The sequence below is a fragment of the Ctenopharyngodon idella genome, chromosome 20 (genome assembly GCF_019924925.1).
Source record: "Ctenopharyngodon idella isolate HZGC_01 chromosome 20, HZGC01, whole genome shotgun sequence".
In the NCBI taxonomy this organism is placed as follows: Eukaryota; Metazoa; Chordata; class Actinopteri; order Cypriniformes; family Xenocyprididae; genus Ctenopharyngodon; species Ctenopharyngodon idella.
The window spans coordinates 10,327,470-10,348,035 of record NC_067239.1 but is presented as its reverse complement, the minus strand read 5'-3'; the positions used below and the strand labels follow the sequence as shown (position 1 = coordinate 10,348,035).

At 36.6% G+C, this 20,566-nt stretch overlaps 1 protein-coding gene across 18 annotated transcripts in view; it reads right to left on the bottom strand.

Annotated features, from left to right (window-relative positions):
* nrxn3b (neurexin 3b) overlaps nucleotides 1-20,566 on the bottom strand; it is a 375,053-nt gene that overhangs the window by 353,027 nt on the left and 1,460 nt on the right. For all 18 annotated transcript variants that reach the window (XM_051875968.1, XM_051875950.1, XM_051875962.1 and 15 more), the window contains exons 2-4: nucleotides 17,419-18,508; nucleotides 9,273-9,290; nucleotides 5,672-5,701 (exon numbers count right to left, since the gene is read on the bottom strand). In XM_051875968.1, the coding sequence (XP_051731928.1) occupies nucleotides 5,672-5,701; nucleotides 9,273-9,290; nucleotides 17,419-18,115 (745 nt within the window). In that variant the 5' untranslated portion in view covers nucleotides 18,116-18,508. The remainder of the gene's footprint in view (nucleotides 1-5,671; nucleotides 5,702-9,272; nucleotides 9,291-17,418; nucleotides 18,509-20,566) is intronic.

Here is a 20,566-nt window from a genome sequence, read left to right as displayed (position 1 = left end):
ATGCAAATAAGGCCTTAAACCAGGGTTTAGGAATGTGCAGTGTGAAACGGCAGTTTATGAATACCCAGGATTAACTGTTAACCCCAGGTTTAGCGTAAGCAGTGTGAAACGTGAATAAAGATAACCCAGGATTCCATTTATCCGGGGTTTAGAATGACCCAGGGTTAACATTCCAGCAGACATTATACCAACAAAGCACAATACACTTAAACTAAATAAATTAGTTTATAGTATTTTCATCTTTGAGCCCCCCTTCCTGAATAGCCTATATTAGGCCTATAACTGACTACTGAAAGAATGTAACGTAGAAGGGGTGGGAATCTTTAGGCACCTCACATTCCAATCCGATTCTGGGAGTCACAATCCGATTCCAAAACGATTCTTGATCTAATTATTTATTTTACCGACTTGAAAATCTTAAAATCTTTTTTTTTTTTTTTTTTTTTAATTACATATGTAATTAAAAGTACTTTTTAAAAATAATTACAAATTAAAAAAATTACATAAAAACAATTGTATGTTGGGAGCTGTGAGTGATTTTTCTCTTTCTTATTACTGATTGTTACTGATGACATCATAGACAGTGGGAGATCTAATACACTGCATCCACACTAATGCATAGATCTTTTTTGAAATATAAGATGTGGTTTGTACTGTCTGTTTAATCCTTTAACATAACTGACTGTGTTTACATTAATTTCGCATCATAAAACCATTTTTAGATGCAAGTACATTTAACCACTTACATGGAGTCGCAAACAGCCGCGTACGTGAGCAGTCTTCACAAAGCACACATGAGCATTTAAAAATGAAAGCAGCCTTTTGTCAGTGAGTTTCATATTTTTTAGTATATAAGTCCAATGCATTCCAAACAACATAAATGATGTCTTTGTAGAGCATTTGTAAGGAAAATACGGGCGAGCAACACCGCACAGTGCAAGAGTAACATCAAGCAAAGTGAGTGTTTATCACAGCGCATATCTTTTTTTTTTTTTTTTTTTTTTTTTTTTAAGTGTCGGTAAACGGCCATTTTTACATCTTTCTTGGACACTTTAAAATGCTTCCACACTGCCGACATGTTTGCTGAATTTATAAAGCATGCGTGCCTCTCACTCTGGTTGCTATTTGATCGTATCATCAAAAACGCCATTGTTGTGTAAAATTTATTCGGCTTTTTCACTTATTCAGTTGAACACCGAACGTGCTTTTTTGCTATTTTTGGCAGAATTATTTCGGTTACTGAACATCCAGTGCATCCTTATACTATATTTTAAACACTGTATACACTGCACTGTTTACTATGCACTGCATGAAAGGGCTGCAACAACTAATCGATAGTAATCTATAATCTAAATAATCCACGAATTTGAATATCAATTAATTGTGTGAGTTGTTTGGAAAAAGTCACCAGTTTGCACTTTGTTTGGAAGACAACATTGGGCAGGATGTGGAATAACATTTTATTTTTTTTAAATAAAATATAGAAAATAAAAAATGGGTTTATCAAAGAAATAATTGTCAAATTAACTGATCATCAAAACAATTGTTGCAGCCTAGTATATTAAACTGTATTTTGTTTACTATACAGTACATAGTATACTACATACTGTATATTTTACTGTACACTATGAACTATTACTATTTATGAGTCTACTCTTTATGCAGTACTACAGCCATATGGTACTGTAAACTGCATACTATATGCTATGGTATACCATTTTGTTACAAGGTGATTCAGAGGGTCTGTTGTCTTTTGGGACATATGGTTTGAAGTGTGTGCATGTGCATGCATTTAATGTATCACAGTCCTATGAGATGGGGATTTTTGGATGAATCCACCCAGAAATCTAGAACACTGAAATGCACAGAGAGGAAGAGAGAGAGAGAGAAAATGAGAAAGTCTTTGTTCAGAGGCAGAAATTTTCAGGGGATAATTAGAGTGAGCGCTAAGGGCTGGGGCCGAAGAGTGAAACTCTAAAGCTCCAAGCAGAGATTATCTAAACCAGAGCTGAACTTCTCCTGACTCTTCTAATCACTCCTCAAAGACAGCTAGTCGCATAGCATATCTCTCACACTGCAGTAGCAAGCTAACCCACCCAGCCCCAGTCACTTCTGACTTTAGTCCAGTCTTGTGAAGGCTCTAGATTAGCTCTGAGCAGAAGCCGTTTGGATGACCTTCAGCCACCAGTAATTTCATCATCCCCAGCACCAGCACACTGATCTTCAGCCATTAGAATAAGCTAATAATCTCACTAAAACATAAGTAGAGGGTTGGCGAAGTGCTGATTTCATTTCCCTCCTCCAGTACATGAAAGAACTGTTACTGTTAGCTGTCTCTTCCATTATCCGCTATGTGTGGGGTTGCTAGCAAAGTATAATTTGTTCATTTATGTAAATGTTTAGGTCTCTTTATCACTTTTATTGAAAGTAAGAGAGGACAGAAAATGTGTCTACACATTGGTGTCACAACAACTTCAGGTTGTCTACAGTTAATGTGTCATCTCAGAATGTTGACTAGCCAATCAGCTGTAAGCTTGCAGCTGTACTTAAAGGGCCCTATCATAAACCCGGCGTAATGCGGCGCCAGGCGCGTAGATGGTCTGCTCGCACACTTTAACCTCACTAGAGAAGTGTTCAGTTTTTCTTCTTGCAAATTCCGTCATGTAAATAGCGAATCTGCCATGGCATGAGCACAACTGTTTTTTAAAGGGAACGGGAGATGAGACTCTGATTGGTTTATTGCCATAATGTCCAAAACACACCCATTACTCATTAAGAGAAGAGGGACAACCCTTTCAGACCATGCGGCGGGCGCACAACCATTTTTCCCGTTGTTAAACTAGCAAAAGTGGATTCGGTCACGTCCTAAGTGCACTTGCGCCATGTGCTTTAGACCATGCACTTAGAACGTTAAAACGGGGCCCTTAATGTAAAATAAAAATGCAATCCTATTTTATTTTCAACAGCAATCCATTGGCAAACTATTTCAGAACAGCAAAATCTCTCATGTAAATTCAATCGTAATATTGATAACTGTAGATTTAGGGGGTCAGAACGTCTAGCATCTTCTAGTATTTTAAAATAAAAAAATATATAAAACCACAATTTTGAAAATTTGATATTGTTTTAGGAAAAAAATTACTATCAATGTGACAATATTGATTGATTAAATGATATTGTATATTTTTAATCGCATAATGTTACATTCTAATTTCAGTTTTGACATGGAAGCTGTGTAGAAAAGTGTAGAAATCTGTCGATTTTAAAGAGAAATTTTTTTTTCCAAGAGGTCAATTTATATGAAAGGTTCTGTCTCAGCGTCTCTGGTTTTAAAGCATATATATGCGGTGGCGTAGTTAACACTCAACCTGTCCCTGGAGTCACTGACTCAGCCCAAAACACAAGCCCTCTCTGAATGATATACTTAGATATACAGCATCAAAATCCAGCCTGTTCATGCACTCAGCAACACAAGAACCTCAGAAACAGGAGACACTGCAACTTTATATGCCTCAGAAATGGAAAGCATTATTTAAATAAATCAACACGCTCCAGACAGACACCACCAATACATCTCCATATCATCGTGAATTAGATGACTCATCTATTTTGACCGCAAAACTTGGTTTCATAATCAGCGTTCATGGCTGGGCTGTCTGAACAAGAAGATCCCAGATCCCAAAGACTCACTAACTTAACTATCATATACTGCAGAAGGTAATGCTAATCTGCAGTAGCTAATAAGGCCTACTAATATAATAGGGAAAGCATGCAATACCTTTGTTTCTGCCTACATAGGGGTTGGTTGAAGAGGTTCCACAGAGACAAACAGGAAGGGAGATGTCAACAAGAAGGACAGTGGGAAAGAGAGAGACAGGGACAGTAAATTGTAGGATGAGAGTTGTGCACACATACATATTCAGGACAGATTCACATGCACTTTAGAATAATGAGAGCAGTCAGACTGCATTATCTGACTTGATTTGCCTTAGAATTCCATATATTACAGAATTAATATGAATATAATTGTTACCCCATCCATATGACTTGAACTGAGGTGGGGGAAAAAACATGCTAGTGTTTCTCAAACTAACAGATGCTCAGGGGCAGAGTTTGGCACTATTTTGTATTTCTGGTCTGCAATACAGGCATATGTTGATTCATATATTTAGCTGCATCGTTCTCCGTAAGGACTAACCGGACTAACCGGTTCAAAGGCTTTCACGTCAGGACACGAGTGCTTGAATGAAGTACATATAATGGATTCATGTCTGAGTGGCTGTCCATCTCCACTGAGAACCCACCACAGGCATGACGCACCCAAGAGAATTGTACATTTCTGTGCCAAGTGACCTTAATTAGTAGGTGGGATTTGCCGTGAATAGGCTTTTTAGGAGAGAGAGAAAATACCGTTTTTCTTTTTTTCTTTTTTTCTTTTTTTTTTTTTACATAATTTGTCTATTTTTATAAGGACAAATTTTAATAACCAAAAACATATTATTTAGCTGCGCTTCAAATTTTTGCCTGCAACCCTGTTACCGCATTATTTTCCATTGGACATTGCTTAAAATCATGACAGCCAACAAGTAACATCATTTGGAGCCTTTCAACAGCATGGCAGGAAGACAATTAAATAATATCATTCAATAAATCAATTTTTTTTTTTTTTTCTACAAATTGTAGTGTTGACTACATTCATCAACAAGCTTGACTTTTTGTTGCCAGAACTTTTGTAAGAAAAGAGATCAAACATTTTTTTTAATAACTATAAACCAACATTTAGGCAGAAAGAAAGCTCCTACTGAGTAACACCTTAATTTAGTTTAAATTTGCTAAATTTGCTAACATGCTATTTGCAACCCTGTTATCCATTCTGATAGATTTTAGTGTTTTCTTGCATTTGCATTTTATGTTTAATTAAATAGATTTTTAAATTGTATTTGAACATTTCAGTAACAGGACTGCAAAATGGGACAAATACTTTTAATTTATATTAAATAATATTATAAAAAACTATAATATAATATTTCATATTAAATAACAATATAATGTTTATACAACTATAAAATTTTGTTTGACCTTCACATGTTGACAACCAACATTTTCTGAACCTTCTTTCAGTATTTAAAAGTTGATGAAAAAGTTGGTAGAAACCCAGAATTCGGGACAAAACCATCATGGCAGATCTTCCTATTCCACACATTTAAAAAGAAAAATCTTTCAAACTATTTAAAAGGAATAATTTTTATTAATATGCCCTTTTGCTTCCTTTCAGCATGGTTCATTTAGAGAAGAGCTATTCCGTTTAGCTCAGGGATATATTATTTATAGCTGCATAGTAATTCTGCCAGTCTATGAATGATATCTAAGTAAAACGATGATTGTACATTATGGGTCAGTTGGCACTGCAGTAGTCTAATGTATGAGAGAGAATGTAACTTGCTATGACATCATGGGGGCAGTCAACCCTGAGAAAACAGCACTCCTAACCTGTCAGTTCACCACAGTATCACAGACAGAAATTACATTTTTCGGCAAGAGGACAATAATCATGCAGTCACGAGAGCAGAGCCAATCAGTGCAGGGAGCTGCATGCACGTGCAAGAGAAGTCGCAACAACAATGTAAACACATTGGAAAATGTGCAATAAGAGAATTTAGACAGTGCATACCTTGTGGAGACTTCACCATATGCGCGAACCCTTGGGGAAGAAAATGAGAGCGATAGACAGAGAAAGAAAGAAAACTTGAGAACACCAATACCAATACTGTTCAGGTATTGAGACCACTCATAGTTTGCTGACAGACAAACCATGGCTATCACACTAAAGCTGAAGCTTTCTGCAGTTAAAAAAAGCTTCATACAGAAAGAGAAATTAACAATAACATTTCTAACTCCCTAATCCAGGACAACTGTGCTAACATTAATTAGGGCTGTCAATTAATTTAGTACAATTATTTATATATATATACTTGCAACAATCAAAGTATTTAATCATGCCCACTGAGCTGTATGTAAAACATAGAATAAGGAATTTTACAGCCATTGGAGCAATTTAAACTTGAAATATAATCTAAATGTGAACCAAGTTTTTGTCATTTTGTTGTTCAAAACAGCTGGACAGAGCACAGAATGGTAAGATGTTTTGAAGTTTTTGAAAGAAGCCTCTTATTCTCAACACGTCTGCACAGCTGTTTTATATACAGGTGCTGGTCATATAATTAGAATATCATCAAAAAGTTGATTTATTTCACTAATTCCATTCAAAAAGTGAAACTTGTATATTATATTCATTCATTACACACAGACTGATATATTTTAAATGTTTATTTCTTTTAATGATGATTATGATTTGATGATTATAACTGACAACTAAGGAAAATCCCAAATTCAGTATCTCAGAAAATTAGAATATTGTAAAAGGTTTAATATTGAAGACACCTGGTGCCACACTCTAATCAGCTAATTAACTCAAAACACCTGCAAAGGCCTTTAAATGGTCTCTCAGTCTAGTTCTGTAGGCTACACAATCATGGGGAAGACTGCTGACTTGACAGTTGTCCAAAAGACGACCATTGACACCTTGCACAAGGAGGGCAAGACACAAAAGGTCATTGCAAAAGAGGCTGGCTGTTCACAGAGCTCTGTGTCCAAGCACATCAATAGAGAGGCGAAGGGAAGGAAAAAATGTGGTAGAAAAAACAAGCAATAGGGATAACCGCACCCTGGAGAGGATTGTGAAACAAAACCCATTCAAAAATGTGGGGGAGATTCACAAAGAGTGGACTGCAGCTGGAGTCAGTGCTTCAAGAACCACTACGCACAGACGTATGCAAGACATGGTTTTCAGCTGTCGCATTCCTTGTGTCAAGCCACTCTTGAACAACAGACAGCGTCAGAAGCGTCTCGCCTGGGCTAATGACAAAAAGGACTGGACTGCTGCTGAGTGGTCCAAAGTTATGTTCTCTGATGAAAGTAAATTTTGCATTTCCTTTGGAAATCAGGGTCCCAGAGTCTGGAGAAAGAGAGGAGAGGCACACAATCCACGTTGCTTGAGGTCCAGTGTAAAGTTTCCACAGTCAGTGATGGTTTGGGGTGCCATGTCATCTGCTGGTGTTGGTCCACTGTGTTTTCTGAGGTCCAAGGTCAACGCAGCCGTATACCAGGAAGTTTTAGAGCACTTCATGCTTCCTGCTGCTGACCAACTTTATGGAGATGCAGATTTCATTTTCCAACAGGACTTGGCACCTGCACACAGTGCCAAAGCTACCAGTACCTGGTTTAAGGACCATGGTATCCCTGTTCTTAATAGGCCAGCAAACTCGCCTGACCTTAACCCCATAGAAAATCTATAGGGTATTGTGAAGAGGAAGATGCGATATGCCAGACCCAACAATGCAGAAGAGCTGAAGGCCACTATCAGAGCAACGGGCTCTTATAACACCTGAGCAGTGCCATAGACTGATCGACTCCATTGCTGCAGTAATTCAGGCAAAAGGAGCCCCAACTAAGTATTGAGTGCTGTACATGCTCATACTTTTCATGTTCATACTTTTCAGTTGGCCAAGACTTCTAAAAAACTTTTCTTTGTATTGGTCTTAAGTAATATTCTAATTTTCTGAGATACTGAATTTGGGATTTTCCCAAATGTCAGTTATAATCATCAAAATTAAAAGAAATAAACATTTGAAATATATCAGTCTGTGTGTAATGAATGAATATAATATACAAGTTTCACTTTTTTAATGGAATTAGTGAAATAAATCAACTTTTTGATGATATTCTAATTATATGACCAGCACCTGTATATTTTATATATTTTAATAATTTATTGTAATTTATCCCTGTCATGACAAAGCTGAATTCTTAGCAGCCATTACTCCAGTCTTCAGTGTCACATGATCCTTCTAATATCTTCATAATCTAATCTGTTGATTGGTGCACTTGTAACATTTCTTATTGTTATCAATGTTGAAAACAGTTGTGCTGCTTCATATTAATGTGGAAACTGTGATACATTTTTTTTTTTTTTTTTTTTTTTAGGATTCTTTGACTTTTTTGTAACAATTTGAAAGGCTTTACTATCACTTTGGATCAATTTAATGCATTCTTGTTGAATAAATGTATTAAAAAAATCTTACTGACCCCAAACTTTTAAATGGTAGTGTACAGAATGTGATTTTTATTTTTTATTCATTTTGATTAAACAACATAATGTAATCAATTTGGTTATTTTTATATAATTGACAGCCCTAATAGTAATACGTTATCGTAATATAAGCAGATTGTTTAATCTGACGCTTTCACACATACAGCCTTAGCCAGAAATGTTAATGTGTAAATATACATTTATATTCGAGTATTGTGCCAGCTTTGAGGATTTTCAACTTTTCAATCACAAAGTTCTGAAGGAGCTAAAGCAGTAAGTCCAAGTTATTTCCTTTTATCATAACAATTTAGCCACAAAAATCTGCAAACTTGTGCATTCAGCTCCAAATAAATTGTGCTCTCCCATTTTTCTAGTAGAAGCAGGGGTGTTGATGATTATTAATAGGTGATTGATTCATTGTTTTAAATACTCTGATGGATTTCTAGAGAGCATGCATAGTCACCTCCACGACACAGAGCCTTGGTTTGTAAAAATGGAATGAGCTCAACTTAATGAGGTGTGGGAGTATTTCACAACAAACAAGGATTATGTTCACTGCCAGCACTGTGCTGAAGTACAACATGACAACAAACACTATGATCGTCTGTCAGGAGAATTGCAAGCCGAGAGGAAATGACCAGTGTAATGTGCACACTGTTAAACACTGTACACACAAGCAAGTTATAATTCAGTGTAATTTAAAGTTCTTAGCCAAAAGTAATGTCCATAATAATGTATATAGCTGTATTTTTATTTTATTATTTTTTTTATTGTATTTATTAATGGTAATACATTAATAAATTAAGGTATTTATTTATATTTTGGAATTTTATTATTTTTATTATTGTTATTAATGGTAATACATTTTAATATTTATTAAATTAATGCACTGATACAGCTTACTGAAAAATTATTAATAGAGGAAAACATTTAAATTAACTGTATGTTAGGGTAAGTGGGGTACTTGCACAAGGTATTTGGAGTCCTGTTTTATGCAATTTTATGGCTTCATGTGTGAAAGTGACTATTAAGTGAATAGAATATTATTTTAATTCTCTTCATCTGACTTTTACCCAAGTTTGTACAATATGTGATGAGTTTTCACAGCCTAAGACTCACTTACCGGGAGTTTTGTTGACAGCTTTTGAGAAGATGGCACAAAGGGGAAGGAAGACAGAGAAAGTTCAACTGTTAGACACACTTTTGACTTTGCATGGAGGCTGTCATGCAAAACTTTCTTTTTTGAAATATAAACAAACTGGTTTGTCATGCAAGGGATCAGGACTGTCCCTGTGCATGCCTATTACAACAAAAAAAAATCCTGTGGAAGAAAAAGTGCATAATATCTGTTCCATTTTTTGAGAGAAACAGATTGACGTTATTCTTTAAAATCACTCCATCACATTGAGAATATCGCTGCAGAGATATTGTATCTAGTGTCCAGAATGCCACAGTGTTCCTCACATACTCTGGATGAGGCCATAAATCCAAGCAGGTTACTAAACCAGCTGTCCGATGTGGACCACGTGGATTTACGAGGTTGTTAGGTTTGTGGATTTCTGGACACGCTGTGGACACAAAGAATTACTCTCACTGAAGACTCATGTGTATATAGCTATCCAAGTAAATCATCAAAAGTTGTTTCATGTTTCTGAATAAAGCAGTTTAAATGAATGCACACTGATTGCAAGAGGAGAACAGCACAGTTCAACCAAATAATCACATACTGTAAAACCTTAAACCAGACATTTGAGATTGTAAAGCTTATATGAATCACCAGTATTAAATAAAATCTGACAAACCTATTTAAATCAAAGAAATAACTTCAACTGAGGCTAAAATATATATTTTTTAAAGCTGCAGATAAAACCAAAGCATGCTGGTGGGCTGAGAAACTTTAGACTAAGATCAACTACACTGTGCATTTTTTTTTTCTTGCAGGATTAAACGAAACCTTTATGATTTTTTCAAACACAGACACCTTTGAAAAGATTTTTTTTTTTTCTTCCTGGGAATAAAGTCAACAACCTACCAATTTACATGTTATGCATTAGGCAGGTGACTTTATCCAAAGTGACTTGCACTTTATTATATATACACATATACGAGTTCTCTGGTAACATTCCCTAGAAATTAAATCCATAACCTTGATGTTGTGAGCAGCATGTACTACAAGTTGAGCTAAATGTTGCATATCATATAGACAAGTTAGCACAAACATTTTTAACTAACATGGCATGCCTGTCCCTGCTTCATCAGAGGTAATTCGACAAAAAAAGCAATTAATCGGCTATCATTGAGCATGTCACACTAAGCAATCAAAGAAGGATCGTTTTACCAAATGAGGAAATAAATATTTTATGATTCACAAAATTTGCCATCTCAGAAGGCAAAACCATGGCAAAAAAAATTGTACAATGTGCACCCTAGTTAACATTCCCTCCTTCCTTTCTAGCTGGGAAAAAATCATATGGATTTTCTGAAGGCCACACAAAATCAGATATCTCCATCTGTTAGCTTGAGTCTGTTTTCCAGAGCTTTTTTGTCTCTTTCCTGTCGTACTTTCAGGGTTGGAACCAGAGGATGATCAGTTTATTTTTTTCAATAATAGCTGGTCTGCCTGGCTTATTGCATTTACATAGGCTTTTAGGGCACACTTGTCAAGCTTTTAGGATTCGCTGGGTTTCTTGGCTTATAGCACTTTTGGTAAATTTAATCGACAGAGACAGTCTGATATTTCATGTCTAAGTTTAATTGCAAAGTTGAATCGACCAGCATACAGTATAATGTGTTTAGGATGCTGGCTGCTGGTGGCCCCACCATATTTCTTAACTAGCTTATCTTTCTTCTTTTCAGTAATGTAGTACACAAATCTGAGTACAAGACCATATTTTCATTGTCCTGTTATTGTCATGGACTCAGGATCCTTTTGACTTGTCCTTGACTCAGACTCCAGTCATGAGTATTACAACAAAAATACTTTTTGTGGTCTGTGCCGACTCATGCATACGATCTGCTCTGTGCTATCGTATCTCTGGACTAGAGCACACCATGTGTGAGCTGCAGAGGTTCACATGACACTGACGCAAAACCAGGCTTGATTCATCCAGAGGAAAGCATAATTTCACTCTCTGAATCATTTAGACCCGATTTGACTACACTCACTCAACCCTATTCTGGTATCGGTCTTGACTTGGTCAACCTACTCATGTCTCGGTCTCTGACTTGAATAAACTGGTCTCGACTACAACACTGCCTCATTTATCAACAAAATGGCTGCCTCTTAGAACAATACCCCTGCCTCCACTGTTAAATAAAAACACAGAAGAGTGCAGAATCGGGTTTCCAGACAGTGTCACTTTGGCTGGTTACTTGAAGCATTTGAGAGAGAGAGAAAAAGAGGGTTTATCACCTTCACGTGACCATATCCCTCTTGATGACATGCTGCTTAGCTTTAATCCTTTGCTCTATTTTTCATCCCCAAACATTTCATCCCAACATTTGCCTGCATCGGGTCAAGAGACACAAATGCCCTGTGTGTCTGAATCTGGATGCTAGTCCTTTTCCATTTTTTTTATTGACCTACTTTTGTAGTAAGATTATAGTAACTGTCATATTTCCATGTATATTTATTAATCCTCACAGCTAAGCCCACAGCAATTGTTTTGACTTTTTTTTTATTATTTTTTTTTATTATTTTTTTTGCATGCTGTTCGGCATTAATTGCTTTTTATCTTGTAAAAGGCTAGGTTAAAAATGTGCAGCTCGTAAGTGAAGAAAATAAGGTACAGCTAATCACAGGAAAATTGTTCTTTTTCATTGAGTCTCTTAATAATTAAAGCATCACTACTGAGTGACTACACTTCTTTTAATGCAGTGTCTTGCAAATAAACTAACAGAGATTAAACAGATGGAAAGCTAATGGATGCATCTAAAATGTGACGCACAGAAACATCACAGGATTTAATATTTTGTTGCTGGAATTCACAGTAAAGTGTTTGTGTATGTAATGTGGTCTCTGTGATCTCAATAACTAAATGCTGTGGCACAGTTTGCCAATGATACCCTCTGATCCACATCGTCAGCGTAGACTGAACATGTGTTTTACGGCTAAACGCATACTGTTTTAATCTGCCTGCAGTTTAAGATCAATTTCTACATGATAATACAGGCGGTTGTGCGCCTGCTGAGGTGGTGTGGCCCGTCTAGCACTTTCATACACGCTGAGATATGTGGTCTGCTTTCCTGTGCCATCTGCATGCTCTGAGGGTCTTTGCAAGCCTGTTGCCATGTTTCTGCCTGTTTGCATGTAAAACAAGTGCAGGTTGGACAGATTGCCTATACTGCTCGTTACCAAAGGCAAACACTAAACAATTTCTGAGCTCACATTTGTTATTTTGGTAACACATTGTGTTTGTTAAATTGCACCAGCAGTAAAAGATGAATTCCAGTCCAGTTTCAAACATGATTAAACACTGCATCTTGTAGTGTTGTCAAAAGTACCGGTACTTCGGTACCAAGTCGGTACTAAAATTTTGAAAATGTGATGATACCAGCATTTCTGTAGTACTGGGAGTACCGAGTATCCAGGTATATTCGGTACCCACTGATAGGGCTGTGCCAGTATTTTACGTGAATATGACAAGAGTGAAGCACAAAGCTTTGTTTACAGAAGAAATAGGCTAACAGGTTAGCAATTAAATGTGACATCGCAGCCATGGAAAAATTTTGGTTCATGCCGAATGAGAGAGGTATGTGAGTCAATACATTTAAGCTTTGACGGCTTTGTATTCTGTTTTGCGAATCGCGATCTGGTCACCCGATTAGCAGAGAATTTAACAATATTCCATTAATTATTCCACTGAACATGGAATCTCTGTTTCTTTTCCCAAATCTTCACTCACACAGGGGATTATAAACGTTTCTTCCTTTGGTTCGCTTTTAATTAGGCCTATATTTGCATTCTTTACTGTGGTAAAGTAGAAAAAACACTGTAGGAAAGAAACCGTTTTGCTTGCACGTCAATTTCTATTTTACACAGTTTGTGCTTGTTATTAGACTTGATAAGGCGCAACAAGTTTATTTGTATAGCGCATTTCACACACGCCGGTGATATATAGTTTCGCTTTCTCTGGCAGCGCAAAATCAAACATAGCCTGAATGTCTGAAGATAAAACTAGCTCTTCAGACATTTTACAACAAGTGTCAGTTGCTTGTAACATCAGGAGATAACATGAAGTTATTTTATCGTGTCCCACATACCTCTCAAAGCGCAGAGCGGCTATATGATGCATCTTTGTGTGGAAATAAAAAACTAATGTTTTTTAGAATAATACTTAACTTTCTTATTATTTAGGTTACTATTATTTACTGATATTTATTTCATAGTTTTACAGGCTGTAGTGTGTCGTTTCACTGAAGGAATAGCTAAAATCAACACGCACGTCTGTTTCAAAATGGATGTTTGAGCATTTATTTATTTTTTTATATTTCAAAATCTATTTCATTGAGGTATATATACACACACAAACATACACACACAAGCTCCAAATATTTATATGTATGATTACAATCACATTTTATATGTTTTTTTTTGCTGTTGTTTTTTAAATAGGCTAGTTAAATAAAATAGAAAATAGTTCCAAAAGATTTTCCTGTGGTACCGAAATTGGTACCGAGAACTGTAAAATTTTACTGGTATTGGTACCGACTACTGGAATTTTGGTACCGTGACAACACTAGCATCTTGATTATCTATATTAAGTTATTCTGGTTCTTTTTAGTACAAACTTGCCTTATGATGTTTCTTCAGCTAAGGACAGTTCTAACCTACTCTCATTATTTATTTATTTATTTATTTGTTTGTTTTTGTTTATTTGTTTGTCATTCATTCATTCATTCATTCATTTATTATTTCCAAAACCAATGAAAATTCCCACCAGTGTCATTTCCACCACATCTCAAAAGCCATTCTGTGGAGTAAAAAAATAAAATAAAAAAAAAATAAAAAAAAAGGTGAATATTACATTTTTGATCAAATGGCCGCCTCTTTCATCCTACTAACGATAATTTCATACTATAGCAACTGTTTTAACAATTTAATGTATCTTTAATACACACAATATTTTCACACCTTTTGCATAATTGGTCAAATTATTATTTTATATTTTAGTAATTACAGCTTGATTGGAAAAATGTCACATAATAAAATATTCAGTGATATTTACAGTATCTTGATCAGTATCTTGTCTCCTTAGTAAGCGAGTACACTTTATCAAGGGCAAACGGTTCAGTGGTATTTAACAAATAGAACTGTCATCATTTTTGAAAAAGATATTTTCACACAATAAATATTGAAATGGTTTGTGCTTACTTGAGTCTTTGTTTAGAATATTATAGTTTTAAACAGTTTTTATAATAGATTTTCATATTCTACAACTGATGGTCTGGCACTAGGACTAGAGTAAAACAATAATACATAAAATAAATTTGAAAAGTAGCAAAACTAAATGATGAAGGCATGGTAAAAAGTCAATTTTCATACACTGTAATAAAAAATAAAAGTCAAGCACATTTTAAGAGAATGGGCATAGTCTGCTACATCCTCCATCGTCGTCCGATCATTTGCCCACATCGCCCACCAGCGAATTAGCCATTTCTCTTTCGTTCCACCTCTAATTACGGAACGCTCCCACAGCTCAGCAGTGCAATCCAGACACGTCCATTAATCTGTGAACACGACTGGGGCCTGATGAAGCCAAGACAGGCCGTGACGGCCCTGACAGCCACGCCTGCGGTCAAAGCATAGGACGGGCTGAGCAAAACCTTTGCTCTGAGATTAGAGGTCCACTAGCTCTACATTTATCACATCAGTTTTCCCTTGAGCAGCTGCTGACTGGCTCCTCATTAAGGGCACTTTTTTAGGCCTGCTGGTCACCAGAAGGCCAGAGATGCAGAAACATCCTTCACTGGCCCTCCAGCCCTGAGCGCCCCGACTGATCCAAAGGTGATCTGATCATACAGCCTAATCTCCTGTCGCTGCCAGTGAGGACTATCTCTTAATCTTTATAAAGGAGCACTGAGGCACAGGGCTGGTGTGATCAGTCTAAAGGGCTTGGGTTTGATCACAAAATGCAATAAGTCAGGCATTCAGGTTTGGGTCTACTGATTCCCCGCCTGACTGGATGCCTTTATATCCATGCCCTGAATAAATTGAGATGCTTGTGGAATTATAGACTATACACAGGGCACAACACGAAAAGAGTAATCTCTCATAACCAAAGCACCAAGTCTCTTGGCAATTCAGTGTGCATTCGGAAAGTATAATCAGTTTTGAGACTTATATTTTAATACCTGCTGGAGAGTCTTCAGTGAGAGTAATCCCAAATAGGTCTCAACACTAAAGTGCAGTTGAAAAAAGAAACTTAACTGTCTAAAATCAAGAAATTGCTCTTTTAAGGTAATAGAAATCCTAATCTCAGTTCAAAAGATTCAGCTCTTGAAATTGTGGTGTACCTTCCATTGTCTGTAACGTGCAGGATCTGGATATTTAATGGAAAAAAGTATCATTTTACCTATAACAATGATCATATAAAACAATAAAAACCAAAGATGGATATCCCTGAAAAGGTTTGAAATGAACATATGTAACATCATTGAAATCACTGCTGACATAAACTGTCACTTAATCACTCGATCATATCAGCAAAATAATTGCTGAAAATCAAAACATTATTATTATTAAATGTAATAAAAAAAAAAACTGATATGTATTCAAGTCAACACCTTTAATTGAATTATTGACCCCAAAGATTATCTGGACACTTAAACCACACTTAAAAATGTATGCATTTCATTGCATTAGAACAACTGGCATCTTCTACTAACTTCACTTTTCTAAATATTTTACTGGATGTTTAGTGGAAGTCAGTTCCCCTCAACTTCAAACAGGTGTTCTTAGGAACTTTTTTATTTTATTTTATTGTTAAATAATATTTTTTTTAATGTTTCACTTGAAAGTGTGCGTATACTATCTTTAAAAAATCATGTTTTATTCATTCAAGTTTCTAAATACTCTTTGGCTCCACTGCATATCATCATTATTTGAAAAGGTTATACTTAGCAGCTTTTGTACAATAAGTACAGTTTCAATGATAATTTCACTGATGAATGAGCGAAATTATACTAAAATGCACTTTGTAAGTGTGATTGGAGGTGTGTGAGGTGGGGTGAATTACATTATATATTAAACAGCATTTCAAACGGGCAATGTTAAAATCAACATGACATGGCATTCAAGACTCATTTTACTTTCATAATGCAATGTATTTCCAGTGAAATTTGATGTGCGATCAAAAAAAAACTTTTGAACTGCAAAAATTACTTCTTGATTTTTTAAACTTGTTTTTCAGCAAAAATATCAAGACAAATTTACTTGAAAGGCAACACTGCATACAATATTAAGACTTGATTTCATATGTTGAATCTTGTATAAAACTGTGTTTTATCTTACACCGTGTCTACACCGGACGCGAGCGGCGTGACGCGTCACGTCACGTCAAAAGACAATAGAACCCATTATAATCAGTGATATTGTCTACACTAGATGCGGCATGACATGACACAACAAATTCTCAACAGTAAACGGATTCCCCATTCTATTTCTGAATTGGTCCAGGTGCTTTGCAATGGTCAGTTTGTCGCATTCAGTGTAGACAGCTTTTAGCTGTTGCGGTGCGACGCGACAACGGTCGCATCTGGTGCAGACATGGCGTTACTGCTCTGGCATGTTGTTTCACTTGCTTTTATTTAAAACAAGTGGAAAAAATTGGCCAGTGTCAATCTGCCAAGACAAAATAGACTTGCATTATATTCTCTGAAAAGTGTTGCTTCTCAAATAAATGTATCTTGTTTCAAGGATTTTTTTTAAAAAACATTTAACTGGAAAATTAGAATAAAATACATTTTTTGCAGTATGGACAGAATCTGGACTTCAATCTGAATAAAACAGCGAATAAATAGCTATTTCGGTATTGGTTAGCTTTCTTCATGGTGTATATGGCCAAAAAGTGACATCAGCAAGAAAGAAAAGTCATTTCAGAGTCAGAGCATGTCTTGTCATGTCATGTTGACTTGAGTTGTTTTTTTGTTTTTTGAAATCTTTTGCTTAGTTTTTCTTGTAAATAGATCACTGAAACAAATTACATCCAACTATTGCCTAGACTTGTGTTGAAAATCAAAGGCAAATGTTGGAGGAGAAACATCCTTACCTTCATTGCAGTAACGACCTACATATCCTGTTTTGGAGCAGTCACAGTAAGCTTCACCATCAGCCATGCTGCAAATGCCTCCATTTTCACAGGGGTTCTCCGTACACAAGCCTTCCATCTCTAACCGGACCTTTTGGCTTCCCAGGCGTGTTGGAACTTGATTCCCGTAACCCAGGTCTGTAATAATCCCCTTGAACGGTGGCATCTCCTTAGCCGCTGGTAGTGTTAGGGCAGTTGTCCGAATGTCTTGAGGCACACCTCCGAGATACAGGTCACTGACAATCTTCATAAACTGCCTCTGTGGTCTCACTTCATCCATCTGGGATTCTCCATCCAGTACCAATGCTGTTCGCAAGTTGTGCCTGCTGATGGTAACAAAGTGCCAGCGACTGTCATTTACCATCTTGCCGGAGGTTATGGTGGTTTCTGCACAGTCCACGCTAAAATGCAACTTTAGCTTGCCCTCCTCAATACCCAGGAGCAGGAAGTCACAATATCCTCCATCGTCAAAGTAGAGAACCAGAGCATCTGATATAGCTGTTTTGAATTGAAAGCTGAGGTCACTTCTGGTGCTGGCGTCCCAGCGAAGATAACGTGCCCACTGACCCTCTAAGCCTGTGAATTCCAGGCCCAAACCTAGACTCAGGAAGGTGCTGAGCAGCAATACTACACAATGAGGTCGGCAAAGGGGAGGCATGGTAACCAGTGATTATGCTACAAGGGATCCTCTTGCAATGAACAAAATAAAATTCCTCAGTTATATTTACTGGCAAATAACATGGAGGTCACTGAAGAAACATCAAATCCTTTAGGTGATAACCATATGGGCAAAGAAGATGAAGCCACTGAGGCTCTTTACACATGCTATCCTAAATCCTGTTTAGGGGTACCAGGATGAATTCCAAACGGACCGAACAGCCTTCAGATTAGAATTGGAGAACTGCTCACCTTTACTTTATCTATTAGAGAGGCTTTACAGATGATGCTCCCTTGAGCCGACTTCCTGGATTAAAACAGAGATGCTCCATATTGGTTCTGATTCTAATATATAGCCACATGTTAATTGCCACATTGGGCCTTTTTGCCTGATCTGTGAAGAGAAAAAAAAAGACATTTCCATTAGGTTCATTATATACATTAAATATACAGACAAATATACCACAGACCGTAGGAGTGAACATGATTTCACCAAGTACAACATGTTCCAGGATCAACATCTTTGTTGATCCTGGAACAACATTTCAATCAACCCATAAGATTTGAGGGACAAGTTTACAGTTTATGTCAAGTTTAGGCTTACAGCAAGGGTCTACATCAGTGTTATTCACATATTATTGCCCTCTGATTTTAGGTGTACTATGGGTAGTTTATAGGTTTAGACCCTAGGATAGGGTTAGGACTAAATTTTCGGACAAGAATGCTGCTCCAGGATCAAAAAATATGTTGATCCAGGAACATGTCTTACTTGGCAAAATCACTACGACCATGCAGTGGGCACCTTTGTATTCCCTTACACCTACATATTTACTCAGACAAAAAGAGGGTTTGTCTAAGTTATGTTCAATTATGATTAATTTATTCAACTGACAGTTTTTGAACAATGACAAAAAACAATTTGCATACTGTTTTGTGAAACAATGGCATCTTTATAATATCACACTTAATATTTATTTTCACATATTATAAATGGGTCTTTATACATAAAAATATATCTTTATATTTTAATAAGGGATGTCACAGCCAGTAAAGTAAAGTTTTTTTTTTTTTTTTTTACCTTAGTGTTCAGAGACCATAATTAAAAAAAGTTTTTTTTAGAAGGATTATAATATAAGTTCTTCTTAAAAGGAGTCTAACTCAAATGGTTAAATTCTGTCTTTTTTTTTTTCATGTCACTTTCATGTTTGACCAATGGCAAATGGAGTGACAGGAAAACCTATTTAGTTGTCATTATTTTTGCAATTCCATTTGAAAACACATACTTCACAGTAAAAATGCGTATTGATAGTGTGTTGAACAGATATTTTTGAACAGGGCCAATAGTAAAGCCTTTTACTCCAAAATAAAGCTTGCACAACTATTTCATAACAAAAATAAAACAATCACAACTGTACAGTATTTCGTATTTAAAACTGCATTTGCATTTTGGCAAATACAAGTACTCACAAAAGCCATGGTCAAATATTTGCTGTTTACAACACCTGAGTATTTACAACACCCGCGGTCAGTTGACAGATGTCTGTTGGAGAGATACTGTACATGTGTGTAGAATTCCATCCCTCCCTGCCCTGGCTGTTGCTTTGGCATGGCGCCCCAAGAGACAAAAGCCTCCCCAATCGTAGCTGTTCCACAGCGGTGCAACACAATAGCCCCTTTAACTACCTGCCCTGAATACTTAATCTCTCCCTGGCAGCCAGCTATTGAATTAAGGCAACTGATACCAACACCGATGCGTGGACCATCCCTTGAGCGATAGTGGGTCTTGTCTGTGTTTCAATAGAGAATGAGCGCTCCACAAGATTTGAGAAGAAAGGTGAAAAGGGTGAGCCGAGCAGAACGCAGTGGCCACGGTCAAGACATTTACCATGCATGCCACACTAATAGGTAAGGCATCATGGAGAACAGGTTTTCAGAAGGATTTCCTGTTAAGTTTGCTTTACTGCAAACGGGCTGGCCTGAAACCCGATCGTCACACACGGCACATGACAACTGCCATTGGTCTGGCAGCAATCACACGGAGGATTTATTACAAACATAATACAGACTATTGTGTTACAAATTATATGGATCTGATCAGAACTCTCCAAACTAGTAGTCTATGAGGATTCTTGTTCAAAAAATATTTGGACAGGATTTTTGAGAATAAGCAAATACATCCCATTTAATATGTTCCGGAATCCATAGAAAATTCACTCAAACAGAATAAGTTTTGCATTTGGTTCCCAACAGGCAAAAGAACATGAAAAGCTTACACATAACTATCAGAGGAAAAGTCTTCCATCTGCCTTGAATGATATACAGTCATTTCCAGCATGCTTTATGTGAGCAAGGCCAAGATGCGGGGTACAGGAAACAACAAATAAATATGCTGATTATGTCTCCATATGTGCTTTCTCCAATGTCGTGTCAATCTCAGCTGGGTTTCTCCAGC